We start from the raw sequence: 21608 nt of genomic DNA, 5'->3' as shown, positions 1-21608 counted from the left end.
AGCACCAAGCGCCGAACCTTTTTTTTCCACGTCCAAAGTGACGAGTACAGAGTTTAACAAGTTCTGAAGCCGACAAGTACCAAGGTATGCCTGTAATGCCTATAGTTCCACTATATTAAAACACTAAGATAAGCCAGATATGAATAAACCCAATTCACCACTAGCCTAATTCTAAACAAAGAAAATTTATGGAAAATGTTATGGTAAATTTAAAAGCATGAGTTTGTTACATTTAAGATTTCTCATAGCTTCTACATATGATTCTACAAATGGATAAAAATTCATTGAATCAAGCATTCCTAAAACTATGTCATAACAGAATTTTTAACTAATTATAGAAAATAATTGACATATATTAAAAGAAATCTAAGGCTCTTCTCTATCCCGCCAAACCTTGTCACTATGCTTCAAAAGTTCAGAATCAAACTTTTCTCTCGACCCTAAGGAAGAAGACTCTCAATCTACTTTGGTTATAGCAGCCTGCACTCCTCCTAGGCCTGCCCCATAGAGACCTGCTTAATTTAATGAAATTAATCAGGATTGCAACTCTGAGACCAAAGCTTCAGAATAATTTTTTAAATGTTGATTTGTTAGCCACTGTTCTCTACATACATATTTTCCTTAAAGATTTTGTAGGAGGGAGGAGCTAAAGTAAACTAAACACTTCCTTCATTTCTTCCCATTACAATCCCATATATTCTTCCCCTTTTAAAGACGTTATTTTGCTTACCTTATTTTTAAGAAGAAATTTATTCCTGCAGATCAAAATTTCCCGCAACCATTTGAGAATTTCTGTGCTACTAAGCATTTGATGGCTTGTTAATTTCTTGCAGATATAAAAAAGCATTTGTGAGCTGCAATAACATAACATTCATTGTTACCAGTATTGTCAATAAATAATCTAATACATAATGACTGGTACATAACAATGGCATTTTCTCATAATGGACACAAGTTTAGACAAACTTATTTTCTGTTCTAGGATTTTAGAGAAATGGTTATCAAAACGTGATAAAGAGGAAAAGTATAGAGTGTGCATTAAAAAAAAAAATCAAGTACTGCTAAACTCACTATTCTCCCAACTCCCAATCATTTCATCCATGCATCTAATCCTTGTGGAGGACTCGAGAACAAATAACGGACCACATGCACAGAAACCAACTGTAGGTAAACCCAGAGCTCTAGAGCTGGGGTACACAACTGCAGCAGGTCAAACCCAGCAGGCTGTTGGCTCCTGCAGATACAATTTTAGGGGAACATGGCCACATTCACTTAAGTATAGTCTGTGGCTGCTTACGTGCTCTGATGGTATAATGAATAGTTATGACAGAGACTATCTGGCCCACAAAACCTACAGTATTTACTGCCTTGCCTTTTTAGAGAATAAGTTTGCTGATCCCTGCTCTGAAGCTGTACTGTCCAACACAGTACCCACCAGTCAGCCACCACATGTGGCTACTGAGCACTTGAAATGTAGCTGGTGCAAATTGAGATGTGCTGTAAGTGTAAAACATACTCCAAATTTTAGAGACTTTATGAAAAAAAGAATGTAAAACTCTCCTTAATAACTTTTACATTAAAATAATATTTCAATATTATCTCATGTTGAAATAATATTCTAGAGTTACATACTGGGCTAAAAAATATATTAAAATGAATTTTACCTGCTTTTTACTTTTTACTGTGGCAACTAGAAAATTTTAAAGTGTGTATGTGGTTTACATTACATTGCTATTGAAGAGCACTGCTCTAGGGAGAGGATTTAACGCAGCTAAAGTGATGCCAAGTGATGTGGTGCCAAGTGATGTGGTGCACTCACTTTTATGATAATAACAAAACCTGACACAAAATTTTCCTCAATGTATTTATTGCCTTTGTGCTCATTAAAAGGTAATAATTTATAAAACCTAGGAAATTATAAAATTCTTATGGTTTTTGCCTTGTAAGCGGATGTTTATTATTAGTTCGTTCATCAAAAACACTGGCATTTTTGAAAACTTATGAAAGACCATAGTGTAAAAAATGTGAAGCTATCAACATTACAAAATTTTAAAACTCTAAGCTTATAACTGCACAAAGTCAATTTAAAACACAGTTGTAACTATAAAGAAATAGGAAATAAAGAGAACAGACCAAATAACAATACTTGTGGTTGGGTAATAAAATTTAACACGGTTTTTAGGAATTTATTTCCTTCATTGCTGTGACAATGTCCCACAGTTAAAACAAGAAACAATCTAATTAATAATTTCAAATCAAATAAAAAACAAAATCATAAAACCTCTGGAGGTGTAGGTGAATCAAGTTATATAATAAACCAAGTACTATAGTGTTAATATTTAAAGAAAAAAATAAATACAAAATAAAATTTTAAATTAGATTAAAAAATAAAAGTGCATATACCTAATTTCCCAAAATGTTTCCACAGGAGCATCGGGATTCCACAAATCAATGCTATCCAACTGATGAAGAACCAGCAGGGCCTGAATTTTAAGAGAGAGAAAAATTACACAGAAAATGCTAGGTTAACTTAACATTGGACTATTTATTTTACAAATGCTAACAAATCAAGCTATTTAATTGTAGCCTCAACCTACAGCGTAAGATAAAAGAAAACCTCTAAGAATCCAAATCTCTAGGGGGGGAATACACATATATGTTTCACTTTATTCAGATTATTCTTACTTAAAATGGCTTACATGCATGAGGTTAAATGACTAATGAATTTAGAATACCAACATATACATGTAAAAATTGCTTAAAGATACGAACAAGTAATTTCAATAAGTATCAAATTAAATTTTGGGGGAACATAAAATTAATCCCCAAGTAAGGACAGCTTGCCAAAATTAATACACACAACAATATTTTACTTCTTGGCCAAAAGATAAAGTAAAAATTATCTTGCCACAAATTCTTTTGGAACAGAAAAGATAAATTATTTTTCAAAAAAAGGAGCGCAAAATAGACCTTGCATTTCATAGCAGATTATTCACCCTAAAAACACTTTAATTGACAGAATTGAAACTGGAATTTGGCTCACAGAATATTAACAGGAATTAAATAATTTAAAATATACAACAAACATACAAAAAACACTATATGAAATAAATTAAAGCCATCATACATATGAAGAGTAAAACTGGATTCTTCCTTCAAATCAGCCCTACCCTCCCTCCAATCCCACAGCACTTCCCCCAGAAGCACACTGTGAAGCTCTGCACAGCCCTCTCAGTCCTTAGCACACTTGGCAATGCTTTACTATGCTATAAAGCCATTTATTAAAATTCCAATGAAACACTGTTTGGAACAAATAATGAGAACTGATTTCTTAAAACCAAATCAAGTGTATAAACTACAAATAACCTGCCTCAAATTAGGAAAAGATATTTAAATGTCTAGCCTTGTACCACTTTTGTAACTCCTAAAGCTATAACTTATTAAAGACAGACCTCTGTGATTTCAAAGTTTTACTGTAATTACTTTTAGATATTTATGGAAACCTGCTATTCACTGTGAGACTTCAAAAATTATCATTTGTAACTCTCATATCAAGGGAAAAACAGCACAAATTAACATTCAATTTTATGACTATTGTGCAAAAACTTAGTATCATTAACTGACACTTTAAGAGGCAAATTCTGTTTATATTGTTTGACAAAATATTTTTTAAAATATTGAAAGAGAATGTGTTAACCTTTTTCCTGAGTTAATATAACTGTTTCTCTTTTTATGTTCCCTTCCTTTTTTTACTTTCCTACATATATTCTAGCACAGCTGTAAACACAGTATACTCATTTGACATTTCATAAATACTTTTTCATATTGCTGGGTGATCTGCATGTTTTAATGAATGTTTAACAGTTCTCCAAGTTGAAATATCATTCTCTTGTCATTAAATATTAACCCATTCTCTTATTAGTGAATATTAAAAATTCTCCTAATAACCTCCTACTGTAAATAAGAGCAGTAATAAGCATGTATGTGTGCAGCTTTTTCCTTCTGAATTGTAGTCATAGGATTAAAAAAATACAGGAATGAAATTTTTTGCACACACACAAAAGGGCATTTGTACAGCTCCTGCCAAATACTGTCAAATATCCTTCCAAAAAGAATGCAAGGGATATAATAATTTATAGGACCAACAGCATGGTACACAAATATAAGCAATGAATGCTGAAACATTTTTGGTAAAATGTAGTGTACAGTACAAACAATAAAACAGCTAATCTTAAGTACATATCGCAATGAATTTTCACAAATGTATACATTCATGTAACCAGTACCTAGACTAACATTATCAACACCCAGAAGCCTTTTCACATTCCCTTCTGATCACTGGCCCTTGACAAAAGTAGCCACTTACTGATTTCTATCACCACAGATTAGTTTTGCCTGTTTCCTATTTATGTAAGAGAATCTCACAGCACATTCTTTTGCATTTGGCTGTTTTCTCTCAATGTTATGTCTGTGAGATTTGTCCATGCTTTGCACTTAGGAGTAGCTTATTCTTTCTTTTTTCATTGTTTTAATCAGTAGAATGAATATGACAAAAACTATTAATCTAATCTATTGATACACAGATGTCATTTCCAATTCTTTTGGCTATTACAAATTACAATGTTAATATTTTTTATGTGTCTTTTGGTAAAAATATAAAAATATGTAATATATTTTCTGTGGGGTACATACCTGCTGGGTGAAATTATTAGGTCCCATGGTTAGCTTTTGTAGATACTGCAAAGCAATTTTTAATGGTGTTTGTACTCTCCTGCTCTCTTTACTTCCATGTATCTCTGTTTTCTTACCCCTCAGCCTCCCTGTATCTCTCCCTGTCTCCCTGTGTCTCTGACCCTTTCATCCCTGTCTCCTCATGTCCTCATGACTCTTGGTCTCTGTGCATCACTCTTTTTCCACGTGTCTTTTCCCCCAACTTCATCTACTAATCTGCAGAATATGTAAGTCTGGAGTATGAATGAGAACACAGTAAAGTCATTTGATATTTTATAAAGCTTTGTTACTGATTTCTAGCTTAATTTTACTAGTTTAATTACTTTATAGTCACAAAAATAATCCTGGTGACTTCAATCATTTAGAATTTGTTGAGACTTCATGAGTAGGATACACTGAGTGTTCCATGTGTACTTAAAAAAAGAAAGTGCATTATTGAGTGTATTGCTCTATATACGTCAAATAGGTCATATGTGATAGCTGTGTTGTCCAAATCTTCTACCCCTATTAATTTTCTTTGCCTGTTTATTCTATCGAATTTTGAAAAAAGTATGCTCAAGTACCCCACGATGACTGGATTTGTCTCTCTCACTCCATTTACTTTATAAATTTTGATATTTCGAAGCTCTATTATTAGGTTCATACAGAATTTTATTTCCTGGATGGATTGGACCCCTTTGTTATAATGAGATGTCCCTCTCTATTTCTAGTAACGCTTCTAGCTTTGAACTCTGTATCTACTCCATATATCTTACTCCAGTTTTCTAGAGTTAGTGGTATGATGTATTTTCTCCATCCTTATACTGTCCACCCTCCAGTGTCACTATATTTAAGCCGTATATTATAATGACCACATAGTAAGATTTTTGCACTCAGGTATTTACTCAAGAGAAACGAAAGCATATATCTACACACAGATTTGTATATACATGTTCCTAGAATTTTTAGTTGTAACAGGCAAAAACTAGAAAACACAAATGTCCATCAAAATATATAAACCAATTGTGGTACAGCCACAATGGAACACTATACAACAATAAAAAGGAATGAATTTTTTAAAAGGAATGAACTAATGATACATGCAGCATAGATGAATGCCATGAAAGTCATGCCGAGTTAAAGACAGAAAAGTATATGCTTTATAATTCCATTTAAGTAAAATGCAAACTAATCTACAGCAACAGAAAGCACATCAGTGGTTACAGGGGGAGTAGGGAAGCAGGCAGGGAGTGAGGGAGGGAGGGACACGAAGGGACAGAAGACAACTTTCACTAGTGATCAACAGATTCACCTAAGTGACCATTAGCAAGTCAGTAAACTGGTATAACCACTGACGCAATGCTCATCAATAGTAAAAAAGAGGGAATTAACACATGCAACAACATGAATGACTTGCTCAAAAACTTCAATCAAAAACTTGTTGAGTGAAAGAAGCCATGCAGAAAGAACCATTTGGCCTAAGATCCCATTCATGTGAACTTCTAGAACAGGCAAAACTAATCTATAGTGACAGAAACCAGACCAGTGGTCTCTGGGACAGGGCATGCGGGCAATGACTGCAAAAGCAAGGGGGACTTTCTGGGATGATAACAAACATTTTAAATCTTGTGATTTTATTATATGTAAATCATACCACAATAAAATTGATTTAAATTAAAACCATAATTATCAACTCATCAATACAATAATAATTTTTTTGAAAAATCAACTGTGTTCACACCCACTAGGATGGCTATAATCAAAAAGACAAACAACAGCAAGTATTGGCAAGGGGATCCCGGAACCCCCATGCACGGCTGGTGGGAACATGAAAGGATGAGATTGCTTTGGAAAAGTAAGTGTTGGCTGTTACTAAAAAAAGTCAGAGAGTTACCATGCGACACAACAAGCAATCTGACTCCTAACGACATACTTAAGAGATGCCTCCACACAACAACTTCCACACAAATTTTCAGAGCAGCATTATTTACAATAGGCAGAAAGCAGAAAAAATCCCAACGTGCATCCACTGAAGAACAGTCGAAAAAAATTGTGACATATCCATACAATGAAATATTTAGCAGTACAGAAAACTGAAAGAGTGATTCATGCTAAAATATGGATGAACCCTGAAAACATGTTAAATGAAAAAAGCCAGCTACAAGGCCACATACTGTATCATTCTATTTATCGGTATCTGAAACATCTAGATTGAGGAAATCTACAAAGACAGAAGACAGACCAGGGGTTGCCAGGACTGGGGTGATGGGGAAATGGGGATTACACAGTAGGGATGGTTGCACAACACTGTGGATATAGTAAAAACCACTGAATTATACACTTTAAAATAGTAAACTTTATGGTACATGAATTGTATCTGAATTTAAAATTCAATATATATTGTAAAATTCAAAAAGTCGACTACAATTAGAAAATTTTTTTCAGTTTTTTTATTGTTGTTCAAGCACAATTAGAATATTCTGAGTTTTTTTATTAAGCATAAGAATGTGCACAGTGTTTTGCTACATGTGATATAAAACAAGTAAATCCCTTCTTTCTCCAAAGAGTTCATAAAACGGAGTATAGACAAAAACATACCATTTCTAGAAATGACACATCTCTCTTGACAGATGTCCTGAAACTACATCTATCACTCACCTCCATTGCTTCCTGAGCGATCTCTGGCATGTGTGACTGAGGGACCAGCTGGACAAGTCCCGTTATTAATTCTGCTGTGCTGCCTTGGGTTTCAGGCCCCTGCTTTCTTGGATTCTGCGAGAAAAACAGCAATTTTCAATTAAAAAAAAAATCATTTGAAAGGAGCCGAAAAGAGCAGGGAATGCAGTGTGACTGCTAATGGGTACTGGGTTTCTTCTGGGGATGATGAATTCCAGAATTAGACAGTGGTAATGGCTGCACAACCTTGGATATACTAAAAACCAATGAACTGTACACTTCTAAATGGTGACTTCTATGTTATGTGAATTATAAATATAAATAAATCTTAACAAAAAAAATAATTGTAAATTTTTAAATAAATCAAAGCTGTTTTTTGTTAAGGATTCCCTCAGTCTACATCTATACTTGCTCATTGATGTAAATAATGTCCAGGGGGAAAGAAATCCTAATTAAAAGAAAACAAAAACTAGGTATTAGCTTTTCATAAGAAATCCTATCAATAATATAATTTTTTTTAGCAACACTGCAATGGCTAAATAATGCACCTCTGGTTTGGAACATACTGGTTTTGATCTCTATGTGACTGTGATCAAAGGGAAAGAACACTGATGAGCACTGCACAGACCCTGTGCGGCCCTCGTCCAGTACCAAACACCTACCCACACCCAGACAGGACTAGAACCCACACCTCCAAACACCCATTCCTGAGTCTTTTTTATTGTGGAAAAACATTGTACACTAAGAAAAGCAAACTGGAGGTGTATATAAATGCAAACACCTACCTACTTTAAAGAGACTAAATGCTTCCTGAAACTTGGAAGCATCTATTTACACTTCAAGCTATATGGTTCATTTAACTGAGGCCAGTGCAGTTTGTGCCCATATTTTTATTTTTGCTAACTACAGATTGTTTCCCATCATAATGATTAAGGTAAGCCCTAGCATATCTGTAATTCAAAACTGTTAGCCTATTTTCTAATATTATATTCATGCATTAATAACCCAGTAACATTTATATTTAGTCATTAATACCCTGATACCAAAGACACGACAAAAATAGAAGATGTTTCCCACCCTCCTGAAGCATGTAATCTGAATTAAACATCAATAAAATAATCACAGCAGCAAGTGTTAGATTGCAAATGAGGTAAGAACTATGAAGATACATACAGCTAGGAGTACCTGTAACAGGGAAATATGGCACAGTGGAGGAGACTTCCTTAGGGCAGTGATAACAGCTCAGAATTAACAGGACTTACTATGTGAAGAGGACAGAAAAGCACAGAGTAGGCCAAGGGGACAGCAAAGTATAAGGGCAGGTGTGAAGGAATGTGGTAAGTAAGATGGAGGGGGAACCAGGCCGTCATGATGAAAGTAAAGATAAGGGAAAAACAGAATGCTAGAAGTGGTAGCTGGGAATCAGATTTTGCATTACCTTGTAGGTCTGTTTGGAGCTTGATCTTTACCCAAGAGCAATTTCAAGTAAAAGGTTTTAAGCTGGGCAGGGGGGCATTATAAAATTTGCTTTTTTTTTAAAGATTTTATTTATTTATTTTTAGAGAGGGAAGGGAGGGAGATAGACAGAGAGAGGGAGAAACATCAATGTGCGGTTGCTGGGGGTTATGGCCTGCAACCCAGGCATGTACCCTGGCTGGGAATCGAACCTGGGACACTTTGGTTCCCAGCTCGCGCTCAATCCACTGAGCTACACCAGCCAGGGCTAAAATTTGCTTTTTAAAGAGATCACCATAACTTGAGTGCAGAAAAATGATGAAAGTGGGGTAGCAGATGATAAAAGCTAAGCAATTAGGATTGAAAAAGTGAGAGTAATAAGGATTAGAATAGAAATGGTAGAAATGGAAGAAAACAGAACTGCATTACTTTAAACATACCATTATTAAAATCATTTAATAGTTACTCCTACACTCCTCCCATTTACTAAGCTTTAGAATTTTTATATGTAAAATATGAAATAAGCAATCAATAAATCACCATTTTAAAAGCTGTTTAACCACTAGGTGGCAGCAAAGGAAATAATTTCAATTTTAAACAGCCCTTTCATGCTTGCTAAATTTCAAACTTGGAAAACAAGTTTTGTTTAAGTTCTTGTTCTTTCAACAATAAAATACTTAACACATAAGTCATAGGTGACTTTAGCGCCTTCTCTGAATCTGAATGATAGCCACGTAAATGGAGCAGTGCTATTATATATGACACGCATGAGGGAATAGCTGGTACCACATGACAGAAGAATAAGAAAAAGGGTATTTCATTAGTTTTTTATAGAGTCTCACTGATAGTTTTTATGAAATTTTTCCATGCCAAAGTTCTAACAATTTATTCTACTAGATTCCCAAATCTGGATGGACTCTTCAAAGTGTTCAAAATATCAGAGGCCTCCTTTTGGGGTCACTAATCCTTACAGGGGTGTCCAACATTTTGGCATCTCTGGGTCACAATGGGAGAAGAGTTATCTTGGGCCACACATTAAATACACAAACAGTAATGAAAACTGATGAGCAAAAACAACAAAAAGGTTTAAGTAAATTTACAATTTTGTATTGGGCCGCATTCATAGCCCATCCTGGACTACATGTGGCCTGCGGGTTGGAACACCCTTGCGGGAATTCTATCTCCCTCTCTTCTCTTGTTTCTCTCCAGAAAAAATACTTACGTGTACACTTTTTTCTTAAATTCAGGGGGTTCACAGAACTCTTGAAACCACGGATATCAAGTTATAAACTCCTACAGTACAGTAATTTGAAAAATATGCCATCAAAATTGAATGTACCTTAGCACATTTAAGGCATATTACTGAACAAAGCAATAACAAATCTTTCTGGACGCTGCTGCTCTCCAGAGACTGGAGAAACTCCACAAAAATTAAACATGTATCCTATGCACTTCACAATATATTAATGTTATATCTGGGGCATCGATAGCATTAATGTTAATGTTAACTATTCTATTAACATTAATAATAGCTAACATTTATTTATGCTTACTATGCATTTATTTTATATTATTCCTAAAAACATGTTCAATATCAATCTTCTTAATCTAAAGTAGAAGCTACTGTAATATTTCACATGAGATAATTAAAGCAGAGAGGTTAAGTCATCCAAATCACATAACTAGTCTGTCTCCAGAGCCCATGCTTTTAATCACTTCATATAACTATCACTCATTTACATCTGTTAGTTCTTTATTATTTTGAGTACCTGACTGATGTTCTCTGGAACCTAATACCATCTAAAGCTGTAAGAGCAGAGTTAATGACAATAATTGAGTGCTAACCACACCCATTTTCTTCTCTTCCAGGACAGAAATTGTAGGCAAAACCAGTGAAAAAAGAAGGTTGATGACAGCAAGAAAGGAGGAAAGAAAAGCTAAATGGTTTGGCAATAGCAATTGGAGATTTTAAAAAACCAACCATATAGATGTAGAAAGCATTCTGATTTAAGGTTTGCTTCATTACCCTTCACCCCCATTACAGGATAATGCCTGAATAATTTACAATCTGGTAACAGTTTAAGGACTAAAGAGTTCACCAAAGTATTAACAATAAGGGAAATAAAAAAGAAAAGTAAAACAATCTAAGTATATTAGTATCCTCTATAAATTAGTTTTCTTAGTGATGTCCTCAAGCATGATCAGAAAGAATCAGTAAGTGATCTTCAGCTAATAATTATATACAAGGTCTTGGCATTTCAGTTAAATCCAACTAGGTATAATAATTTCAAGATATTTCATAAAAATACTTACACAAAGCAAGAGCTTTGGATCTGCATGAATTAGTTTCACCATGGACAAGAGAAGATACTTATAGCTTCTTGTCTCCAGGTCTGTAGGTTTTTCTTTAAATTTAAGGCTTGTTACTTTTTCTTTAAATGTAAGACTCTAAAAACAAAAACATGACATCATCTTGTAAGAATCAGACACTGTTCAGGATAATAGCTAGCCAACTTTTAAAAATAAATTATAAAAAAAGCTTTGAAAAAATAAACATATTTTATACCACCAAAATGTGTGGTATTAGTGGCATCCAATAGTAAGTATATGGTTAATATTATTCAACTTAGAAAATCAAGTGAAAATTACTTTTGCAACATTTTAATTATATAATCTAATAAAATTTAAGAGAAAAATATTAAAATACTTCAAATATTATTAAAATATTTAAGAGAAAAATATATATTAAAATATTGACTCCTATGTAGATGACAATTTCCAAAATGTAAAAACACTGACATTATAAAAATAAACTCTGTAGCTCTCAAAATACACTAAGCGATACATTTAACATTCATCCTTCACAGGGAGATACCAACACTTCACAGAATCTGTGACAGTATCAACTGTAAGAGCATCATCACTGCACGGACAAAGAATGAATGACCACTGTCAACTGTCAGACACCAGACAAATAAGACACGTTCTCAATTTCAGAGATGTTAAAAACGAAAAGTACTTCTTAGAATTGATGAGATATGCTGTACAGGCAACCTCTGTATTTAATAGTTTAACAGTAAGTTTGCTTTTTCCTTCCATGGCATTTCATTTTTCCTCAGGTTATAGAATATATGTATTTTGCCTGAAGAACAATGGTAAAACAGAGAAAGAACTCTTTGAGAAAGATTAATTCATGGAAAATATGTTTAAATTGCAGAGATACTATGCTGGATCCTGTGCTAGCACTATAATTACAGATGTTATTCAACCAAAACTCCAGCAATTACATTCCGGATCCAATACCACCTTTCTCTCTATTCTTAGCAAATATATCCCCCTTTCCTTTAAAAGGACAAAAAATATCTGTTTTGACATATACGCCTTTATGTGAGCACATCTACAAACAGATGGAATGAATATGCAGCAGCTATGCCCCTGTAATAAAAATGTCCAAGTAAACAGCCTCTCTGCCAAAAGGTAAAAAGTGGAGATGCACATCTACAACGCAGAGCCTCTGTTCTCAGGGTTTAAGCATTAGTAATACACTTGTTATTATGCCCAAGAACACTGAAGGTCTTTGGTCTTCACAGGGGAGGAAAAGTACACATTAATCGTCAAGAATGTCCCTACACAAAAGAAACAGCAAACTTACAAACCACAAATGTCTTACCAAATGTATTTAATAAATTGTTTCTACTGTTTGTTCCCATTAAACTTTTATTTTCCTTTCTAAGTTGAGGTGACACCTTAGATCAAGATGAAAGTTTCACTGAACAAATTTATTTACTAAGTTGTAAGTAATTCAATGTAACTGCCCTTCCCTGATGCAGCCACTGCACAGAACACAGATCAGAAAACAATGAATGTATATAAGGCGACTATAAGGGGGTTAAGGAGCCTAAATGGTAACAGGAAAATATATAATAAAGATTATATATTTTAAAAAAGAATGATCTCTTAATTAGTAATCCTGTCCAAAAAGCAAATAATAATTTAATTATCTCATCTCTTAATCTCAGGTATCAGCAGCATGTAAATTTTACTCCAGCATGACTGCCTAATATAAGATATAAGACTTGAAAAATGCAAATAAATTTTTCAATTCAAACACCTTTTAATTACTGACCATTAGTGGGTTATACAGCAAGGAACAACTTGCTAATAAAGAAAAAATATATTTCTTAACTAGAAATATATAAAAAATAACCCATTAATTTTTTTTTTAGGTTTTACCTATTTATTTTGTAGAGAAAGGAGAAGGGAGAGAGAAAGAATGGGAGAGAAATATCAATGTGTGTGAGATACATCTATCAGTTGCTTCTCACAAGCTCCTAACTGGGGACCTGGCCCGCAACCCAGGCATGTGCCCTGACTGGGAATTGAAATGGTGACCTTTTGGTTCTCAGGCCAGCACTCAATCCACTGAGCAGCACCAGCCAGGGCCATTCATTAACTTTTTAATTGATCTTCCATATTGGAAATATTGTACTAGTAGGAATCCAAGTTGGTATATATGCTTTGACCAAAAAAGAGACTCTGTCATGGCCAGGAAAAAAAACATAAATCACGAGTACTTGGACATCTATTAAGAAGTCAAACCAGGCCTGGCTCAGTGCTGACCCATAAGCTGAAAGGTCATAGTTTCTATTCCCAGTCAGAGCACATGCCTAGGATGTGTGTTCAGTCCCCAGCTGGGGCACATATGAAAGGTAACTGATCGATTTCTCTTTCTCTCTCTTTCTCTCTCTCTCTTTCTTTCTTTCTCTCCCTACTCCCGGACTGCCCCCGCCCTTCCTCTTTCTCTGGAATCAGGAGACTATATCCTTAGATGAGGATTTTTTAAAAAATCCAAACCATTTGTTAACTTATATGACTAAATTACAGGCATGTGAGGAGATTTGTTGCCCTGACTGGTATGGCTCAGTGGATTGAGCACCAGCCTATGAATCAAAATCTGCTTGTTCGAGTCCTGGTCAAGGCAACTGACAGATGCTTCTCTCTCTCTTTCTTCCTTCTTCCCCCTCTCTCTTAAAATTCATAAATAAAATCTTAAAAAAAAGAGCGTTTGCTAAGCCAGTATCTTAAGTAGCAAAATATGCAGGAATTATACATATTTGTGAAAATTCATATATTGATTATCAACAGGCTATCCATTTCAAAACAGTAATTGATGAGTGCTAAGACAAATATTTCAAATTTTTAAAATACTACAAAAGTACAAAATAGAGAAGTAATGGCTCAATATTCCTATGAAAATGGCTAAAGAGTTTAAATGATTGAAAGTTCAATCTAAGACAATAATGCAATTTTAGACTGTTTAGTAGAAATGTGGTATGAGATACAACAGGTTAACAGATTTAATCAGTTATTACACTACATCTGGAACAATAAGATCAGGCCTTAATATGCCACTTTAATTGGAAAAAAAAATTAGGTTGAATTATTTCCAGAACAGAAGAAAACCAGATGGAGAAAGGTCCTGAAAGCAGGTCAAGTAAGAAATTCATGCACTCATTCAACAAATACGTACTAAATGCCTACTATAGATCGGATACTATCTACCTTATACCTATAATGTTTACCTTATACTTGGATTGAAATTTCAAATTCTTAAAAAATTAAGTACTTGGCATTACAAAAAGTCAAATAAAAATTAATTTGCCTTTTATTAATAAAACATCAGGGGACTTCTAGTCAAGATGGAGATATAGGCAGACATACTTCACCTTCTGGCGCAACCACAGAAAGAATTACAGCTAGGTCTCAAAACAAGTAACACCCAGAACTGTCAGAAAACTGAGCTGTATGGAAGTCTGACAACCAAGGATTTAAAGAAGCCACATTCATCCAGATAGGTAGGAGGGGTGGAGTTACAGAGAGGGTGGAGAGACGCAGAGATGAAGTGGCCATAGAGAACTGGTGGTGGTGGAGGCGGAATGTGGGATGGTGCCACATTCACATATGATGGATAAAAAGCAGGAGGGATACCTTGGGAGCTAGTGATCCCAGCCCCAGGCCAGACTATACAGTCCACAGTCCAGGGTTCCAGCACCAAGAGGATAAATCCCCATAACTTCTGCCTGTAACAACTAGTGGGTGTTAGAGCAGCGGAAGAAACTGCCAGATGTTCAGAAGACCCCATTTTAAGGGCAAGCATGAACTTAGAAGGTATTCAAACCCACCCCCTCTGGGATTCCCACTACATCAATAGCTGGAAGGGTACCAGTTATACATGGGAAGTAGGTGAAGGAAACGGGGCAAGTGCCAGGCAAACCTCCAGAAGCCAGACAGCATGGCACTGTCCCCTCTCCAAATCATCCTCCACACAGAGCCACAAAGTGGTGAAGCAGGTTGCCACGCTCTAGCGATCACCTGAGGCCCTGCCCCACACAATTTACAGCTGCCTTTTCTACAACAGGCCATGCTACTAAGACAGGGAGTCAAAGCAGCTCTACCTAATACACATACACAAACACAGGGAGGCTGCCAAACTGAAGAGACAAAGAAATATGACCCAAATAAAAGAACAGAACAAAACCCCAGAAAAAGAACTAAACAAAATGGAGATAATCAACCTATCAGATGCAGAGTTCAAAACACTGGTGATCAGGATGCTCAAGGAAATCACTGAGTATGCCAATAACATAAAGGAAGAAATGAAGTTTATACTAAAATAAAGAAAAATCTACAGGGAACCATCAGTGGAGGGGAGGAAGCCAGGATTCAGATCAACAATTTAGAATGTAAAGCAACAATAAACATTCAACCAGAACAGCAAGAAGAAAAATAATTCCAAAAACGAGGACAGTATAAGGACCCTCTGGGACGTCTCCAAACATACCAACATCCGAATCATAGGGATACCAGAAGGAGAAGAGGAAGACCAAGAAATTGAAAACTTACTTGGAAAAAAAAAAAAACAGAAAATAAAACTTCCTGAATTTGGCAAAGGAAGTAGACATACAAGTCCAGAAAGCACAGAGAGTGTCAAACAAGTTGGGCACAAAGAGGACCACACCAAGACACATCATAATTAAAATGTCAAAGGCTAAAGATAAAGAGAGAATCTTAAAAGTAGCCAGAGAAAAGCAGAGTTACCTGCAAAGGAGTTCCCATAAGACTATGTGCCGATTTCTCAAAAAACCTTGCAGGCAAGAAAGAACTGGCAAGAAGCATTCAAAGTGATGAAAAGAAAGGACCTACATCCAAGATTACTCTATCCAGCAAAGCTATCATGTAGAATGGAAGGGCAGATAAAGTGTTTCTTGGACAAGGTAAAGCTAAAGGAGTTCATCACCACCAAGCCCTTATTATATGAAATGTTAAATGGACTTATTTAAGAAAAAAGATCAAAACTATGAACACTAAAATAACAACACACTCACAATTGTCAACAACTAAATCTAAAAAAAAGCAAACCAAGCAAACAACCAGAACAGGAACACATCATAGATATGCAGATCATCTGGAGGGTTATCATCTGGGAGAGGGAAGAGGGAGAATGGGGGAAAAGAGGGATTAAGAAATATAATTGGTAGGTACAAATAAATGGAGAAGCCAAAGAATTCGTATGCACAGCCCATGGGCATGAACTAAGTGGGGGGACTGCTGGAGGAAAGAGGGTAGTTGGTGGAGGGGAGCAAAAAAGGAAAAACTGGGACAACTACAATAGTATCAGTAAAATATATCTTAAAAAATAAAAAAAGCATCACTGTCTTGCTCTTTTGGCTGTAATTTTGTAGGCTAAATAATCCCAAAACATATGGCATAGCCAACTTCTCTATCTGAACACCTAGCAGGGGTGTCCAACCTGCGGGCCACAAGTGGCCCCAGAAGGCTATGAATGTAGCCTAATACAAAATCGTAAATTCACTTAAAACCTGTTTTTCTGCTCATTAGCTCTTGTTAGTGTTTGTGTATGTAATGTGTGGGTCAAGACAACTCTTCTTCCAGTGTGGCCTGGGCACGCCATAAGGTTGGGCACCCCTAAAGGTAAATAATCCTCCACCACAACTACTGACAACTGGGTAAGAGTGAACTACCACCACACAAAACCAAAATATTTACTGAGTAAGGGAACTTGGAAAAAGAAAAGCATGCCAGGGAAGAAGCTGTTTAAATTATCTTCTAATGATAAACATGTCAGATTTTCATCTGAAATGACATGATGTGACTAGATGGTAACTAAGCGCAGAAAAGTCAAAGAAAGAAAGGACTTTTCTGAGATAGTTACAATGGGTTATACTTACAGCCACAGAAGCCCACTGCCATGCAAAACAGTGACTGGTTGGCATCTGATCATGTGAGCGACAGCAGCCAATAAGAATAGAAAATAAGAAGCAGAAGACAAAGCACCACCAATCAATGGCAATATATGACTTCTATAATCCTGTAATTGTCTGTTTAAATGGGTCCCCCATGAGTTTTAAAATTCTATAAAGAGTACTAATTTGTTAGAATACCTAATCTGAAAGTGTGTTTTTATTAAGTTTAAACACAAACTTCAATATTGAAGTGCCTATCATTTTTAAGAGCTCAGAGCATGTTCTGAATTATTTTATTCAAAATAAAAATTTTTAATTTTATTTCTAATTTTGTATGTATAATACTGAGCATCCAAAGGTAAACTGCATTAGTAGGAACATTCACTCTAAACCAGAAGTCAGCTTTCCCTACTCATCCTCAAAAGATGACGAGCTAATCAAAATACTTATGATTCATAAAGAAAAAAACTATTTACAAAAGTGACATTAAGATTTTGACAGCATTTTGTGAGAAAATTTCTCTAAGAAAAAATAAATTCAACTCACTGAAACAGTGTCGAAAACCACAGTGCAGTCAGTATATGATGTATCACAGTACTTACAGAAAAGGAAGGACACATTTGATTTTCTAAAATAATCAAAACAGCAGGAATAGTAGAAAGACATTGAAAAAGCAAGAGGAAGAAGGTGGGATTATATAAGCACAATCAATCTTACCGGTGCCATTCGTATTGCTGGGTGGGCTCCGCAGCCCTGCACTGCTTTATTAAGTGTTTCACCAAACATATTTCGAAGTTCAACTGAGTGACAATACACGGCATCAATCTTAGGCCACCAATCCAATGCAGACTGGACAAAAACAGAGACCATAAGAAAGGAAAAGTACAAACTTGCATAAGTTATATGCTCTGGTTACTACTGTACTTTGTTTTATCCTTTTGTGTGAAACTTTCTAAGACCATGCAAACACACACCATGATTTCCAATGTTTGCAAATGATATCTTTAATTCGAACCATACATCCATTTTAAAATATAACAAATAAGAGACAAATCATCTGCTTCATGGGCACGATCATATAGTATCTCTTCTCACTGGTTAGTAAATTTTGAAAAGCAGAGTCTTTAGAGAGCTAATTCAATAGCCAATTGTCACTTATCAGTTTAATGTTTTACACATTTCAGAAACATGTACATATATATTACCAAGTAATATTGTGGTTATTCATATTTACCAGGTAAGAATGTGATTATCAAAGCTTTAAAAGAGATTAGTGGTTCAACACAATGTTGAAGGAACACGTGACAATCACTTATATGCCTACAAATAACAATGATAATTACAACATCAAATTAGTAAATGAAATAAAGCAATTAGTAAACCTATAATCTTAAACTAATAATGCAATAATGGTACAATACATGAAAAGACTAATGAGCACCACAAAGACAAAGTGACCAGAGCTAAATATTTTTAAAAGATAATTATTTTATGAAAACATTTTTATATTTTGGTTTAACCAGTTTAGTTTTGGTTCTAGTTTTAATGCCTATTTTATTTGAATGTGTATCTTTTTTAAAAAAGATTTTATTTATTTTTTAGAGATGGGGAAGGGAGGCTGAAAGAGGGGACGAGAAACACCCATGTGCAGGAGAAACACTGATTGGTTGCCTCTCGCACAATCCCAACAGGGGACCTGGCCCGCAACCCACGCGTGCACCCTGACACAGAATCGAACAGGCAATCTTTCAGTCAGTGTGACGATGCCCAACCCACTGTGCCATACCAGTCAGTGCTGAAAGTGTCTCTTTTAACTTTTATATTTAAATTACTTAATTACTATATTGTGAAAAATAACACTTATAAAAACCAACTAAAACTATACAGTTTATAGTTAATACAAAAATGGATGAAATTTTACTACATATGGAGAATATGCAAGGAATTGGATTACTTAAAATATAGACTTCAGCTCTAGTTGGTGCGGCTCAGTGGACTGAGTGCCAGGCTAAGAACCAAAGGATCACGGTTCGATTCCCAGTTGGGATACATCCCTGGGTTGCAGGCCAGGTCCCCAGTAAGGGGTGCGCGAGTGGTAACCACACATTGATGTTCCTCCTTCTCTTTTTCTCCTCTCCCCCTCTCTAAAAATAAATAAATAAAATCTTTAAAAATATAGAGAGAGACTTCAAATTTATAATATTTCTGCTATAGAAAACACCTGAAAGAATAACTGAATTAGTAGGTAAGAGTGATTTAATAGCTTTACATCCTACTCATGGGTTCCTTCTTATTCAAAACTAAGCTAGTTAAATTCTCAACATTTAATTTCTCCATCCATAATTTTCAGAATATTATCAGTAGTACCAAATTATATTACTTTAACTCAAAACTTTGAATTTAAAACTTATTTACTAGATAAATTATACAACCAATTTATAATACATAATTTGAATACCAAACTACAGTGAGGAAGGGACACTAAAGCTGTGAGGAAAGAAGTAATTTTGGGGGGATAATATGATTGTCACTGCTTTCCCCTCAACTTAGTTTATTAAGCTAATTCCTAAACAAATGATCAAGTTCTAGTTTGGTTATATAATTAATTCTTTAAACCTGGGTCAATCCAGTCATCTGGCTTGCCCAAACAATCAATACAGAATGATTTCCATACATTTACTAAGAATACAACTTGTATTAATCAGCTTAAAATAAGAAAAGCTGAATAATCACAAAAATGCATTGAGATAGTCCTCCTTACTCTACTGACCCCATAATATGAAGGTGGGGGCAAAAAAACTAAATTTATTTATAAAAATGTTGTATTTATTCTTTCATGTTTAAACTTCAGTCACCTTTGAAGTACTGTACTCTCCATTTGATGCAATGCACCTATGGAGAAATTTTCTCCCACTGCTCAAAACAGTTTTTGAACTTGTCAATTTTGATGCCTTTTAGCGCTTTGCCATTTTGATTCAGTTCTTCCACATCAGCAAAACATTTCCCTTTGAGGACTTTTTTCATCCAAGGAAACAAAACTAGGTCTCCTGGGGCAAGATGGGGGCAAACAGGGAGGGTGGAGCAGGGGGGTCATACCATTTTTGGTCAAAAACTGCTGAACACTCAACATGGTGTGAGCAGGTATGCTCATAAATCACCCATCATTAAATGGGTATAAAAAATTTCAATGAAGCTGAACACAGCCTCTCACAACACCACTAGCTGGTACAGATACAGATGGATTCCTAGAACACTGACCTAGCAGGGGGAGCCTGTACTACCAGGGGCCCACCATTCAGAAGATAATTCTGGCTTTTTGGCGGTCCCCCAAAAACCAATTAAAGAGAGACGCATCCCATATAACATCCTATTAAAATTGTCTTTTTTTAATTTAGTTTATTGGGGTGACATTGGTTAATAAAACCATACAGGTTTCAAGTATAAAACTCAACAAAACATCATCTGCACACTGCATCATGTACCCATTGCCCAAAGTAAAGTCTCCTTCCATCCCCATTTTCCCCACTTTGCCCTCTTCTACATCCCCTCATCACTCTTTCCCTCTGGCTACCACCACACCGTGTCTGTGTCCATGTGTTTTATATACAATCCCAATATAGAAATCCCTTCACCTCTTGTCACCCAGCCCCTCAAACCCCATCCCTCTGACAGCTGTCATTCTATTCTATGTAGCTATGCTTCTGTTTCTATTTTGTTTGTTAAATTATTTTATTAGATCCCACATATAAGTTAGATCATATGGTATTTGTCTTTCTCTGACTAGCTTATTTCACTTAGCATAATATTCTCCAGATCCATGTGGTTGCAAAAGCTACCTTGCCTTTTTTATGACCAACTAGTATTCCACTCCATGAATTACCACAGCTTTTTTGTCTACTCAACTATTGATGGGCATTTGGGCTGTTTCCAGATCATACTACCAGGCATACCCTATAAAACAACTTGATTTTAACTTAAAATTTGGTGATTTTCATAATGGCTAATTTTCATAAATTCATTCATTTTAAAGTAAAAGTTAAAAATACACTTTCAAATAAAATAGGTACTAAAAACTAGACACCACATAGTTAAAATTTTTGTGTTCTAAGCAGTTACTAAATGTGTCCTTTTTGAAACAAGTCAAAGTAGACATTCTTTTTTTTCCTTGAAAACACTAAGTTTATTGCCAAGCAAATGGCAATACTTTTACAATATGATCAAACTATGTGGTAATTCTTCAAGAGATCATTTAAATAAATTTTAAAATGCCTTGGAAATAATTTCTTCAACCAAAACCTCTCACTACGAAGAGACCATCTCATCTCAATCTGTGAACTATCCATAGTAAACCACAATAAACTGCCGTAAGGAAAAAACGGAGTACTAGGTACTACGCCAGCTACACCATGTTCTACTGATGACTAAGGCAGACCTGTTCCTATATGTATTATTTCTTTAATTTCCCAATCGTAACAACATATCTAATTTAGCTTATCAGAATCC

General features: G+C 35.2%; 1 protein-coding gene across 8 annotated transcripts in view; it reads right to left on the bottom strand.

Moving 5' to 3' along the window:
- NF1 (neurofibromin 1) overlaps window positions 1-21608 on the bottom strand; it is a 225813-nt gene that overhangs the window by 130894 nt on the left and 73311 nt on the right. For all 8 annotated transcript variants that reach the window (XR_006785349.1, XM_045836072.1, XM_045836073.1 and 5 more), the window contains 5 exons: window positions 17823-17954; window positions 11155-11289; window positions 7369-7482; window positions 2404-2483; window positions 731-854 (listed from right to left, as the gene is read on the bottom strand). Coding sequence is in view for 7 of the 8 variants with exons in the window: in XM_045836072.1 (XP_045692028.1) it covers window positions 731-854; window positions 2404-2483; window positions 7369-7482; window positions 11155-11289; window positions 17823-17954 (585 nt within the window). In the remaining variant the exon portion in view is untranslated. The remainder of the gene's footprint in view (window positions 1-730; window positions 855-2403; window positions 2484-7368; window positions 7483-11154; window positions 11290-17822; window positions 17955-21608) is intronic.

Source organism: Phyllostomus hastatus, unplaced genomic scaffold (assembly GCF_019186645.2).
Source record: "Phyllostomus hastatus isolate PE091 unplaced genomic scaffold, TTU_PhHast_1.1 phas_contig_210, whole genome shotgun sequence".
In the NCBI taxonomy this organism is placed as follows: domain Eukaryota; kingdom Metazoa; phylum Chordata; class Mammalia; order Chiroptera; family Phyllostomidae; genus Phyllostomus; species Phyllostomus hastatus.
Note: the sequence above shows the minus strand (reverse complement) of the source record. Positions and strands in the feature narration are given on the sequence as shown.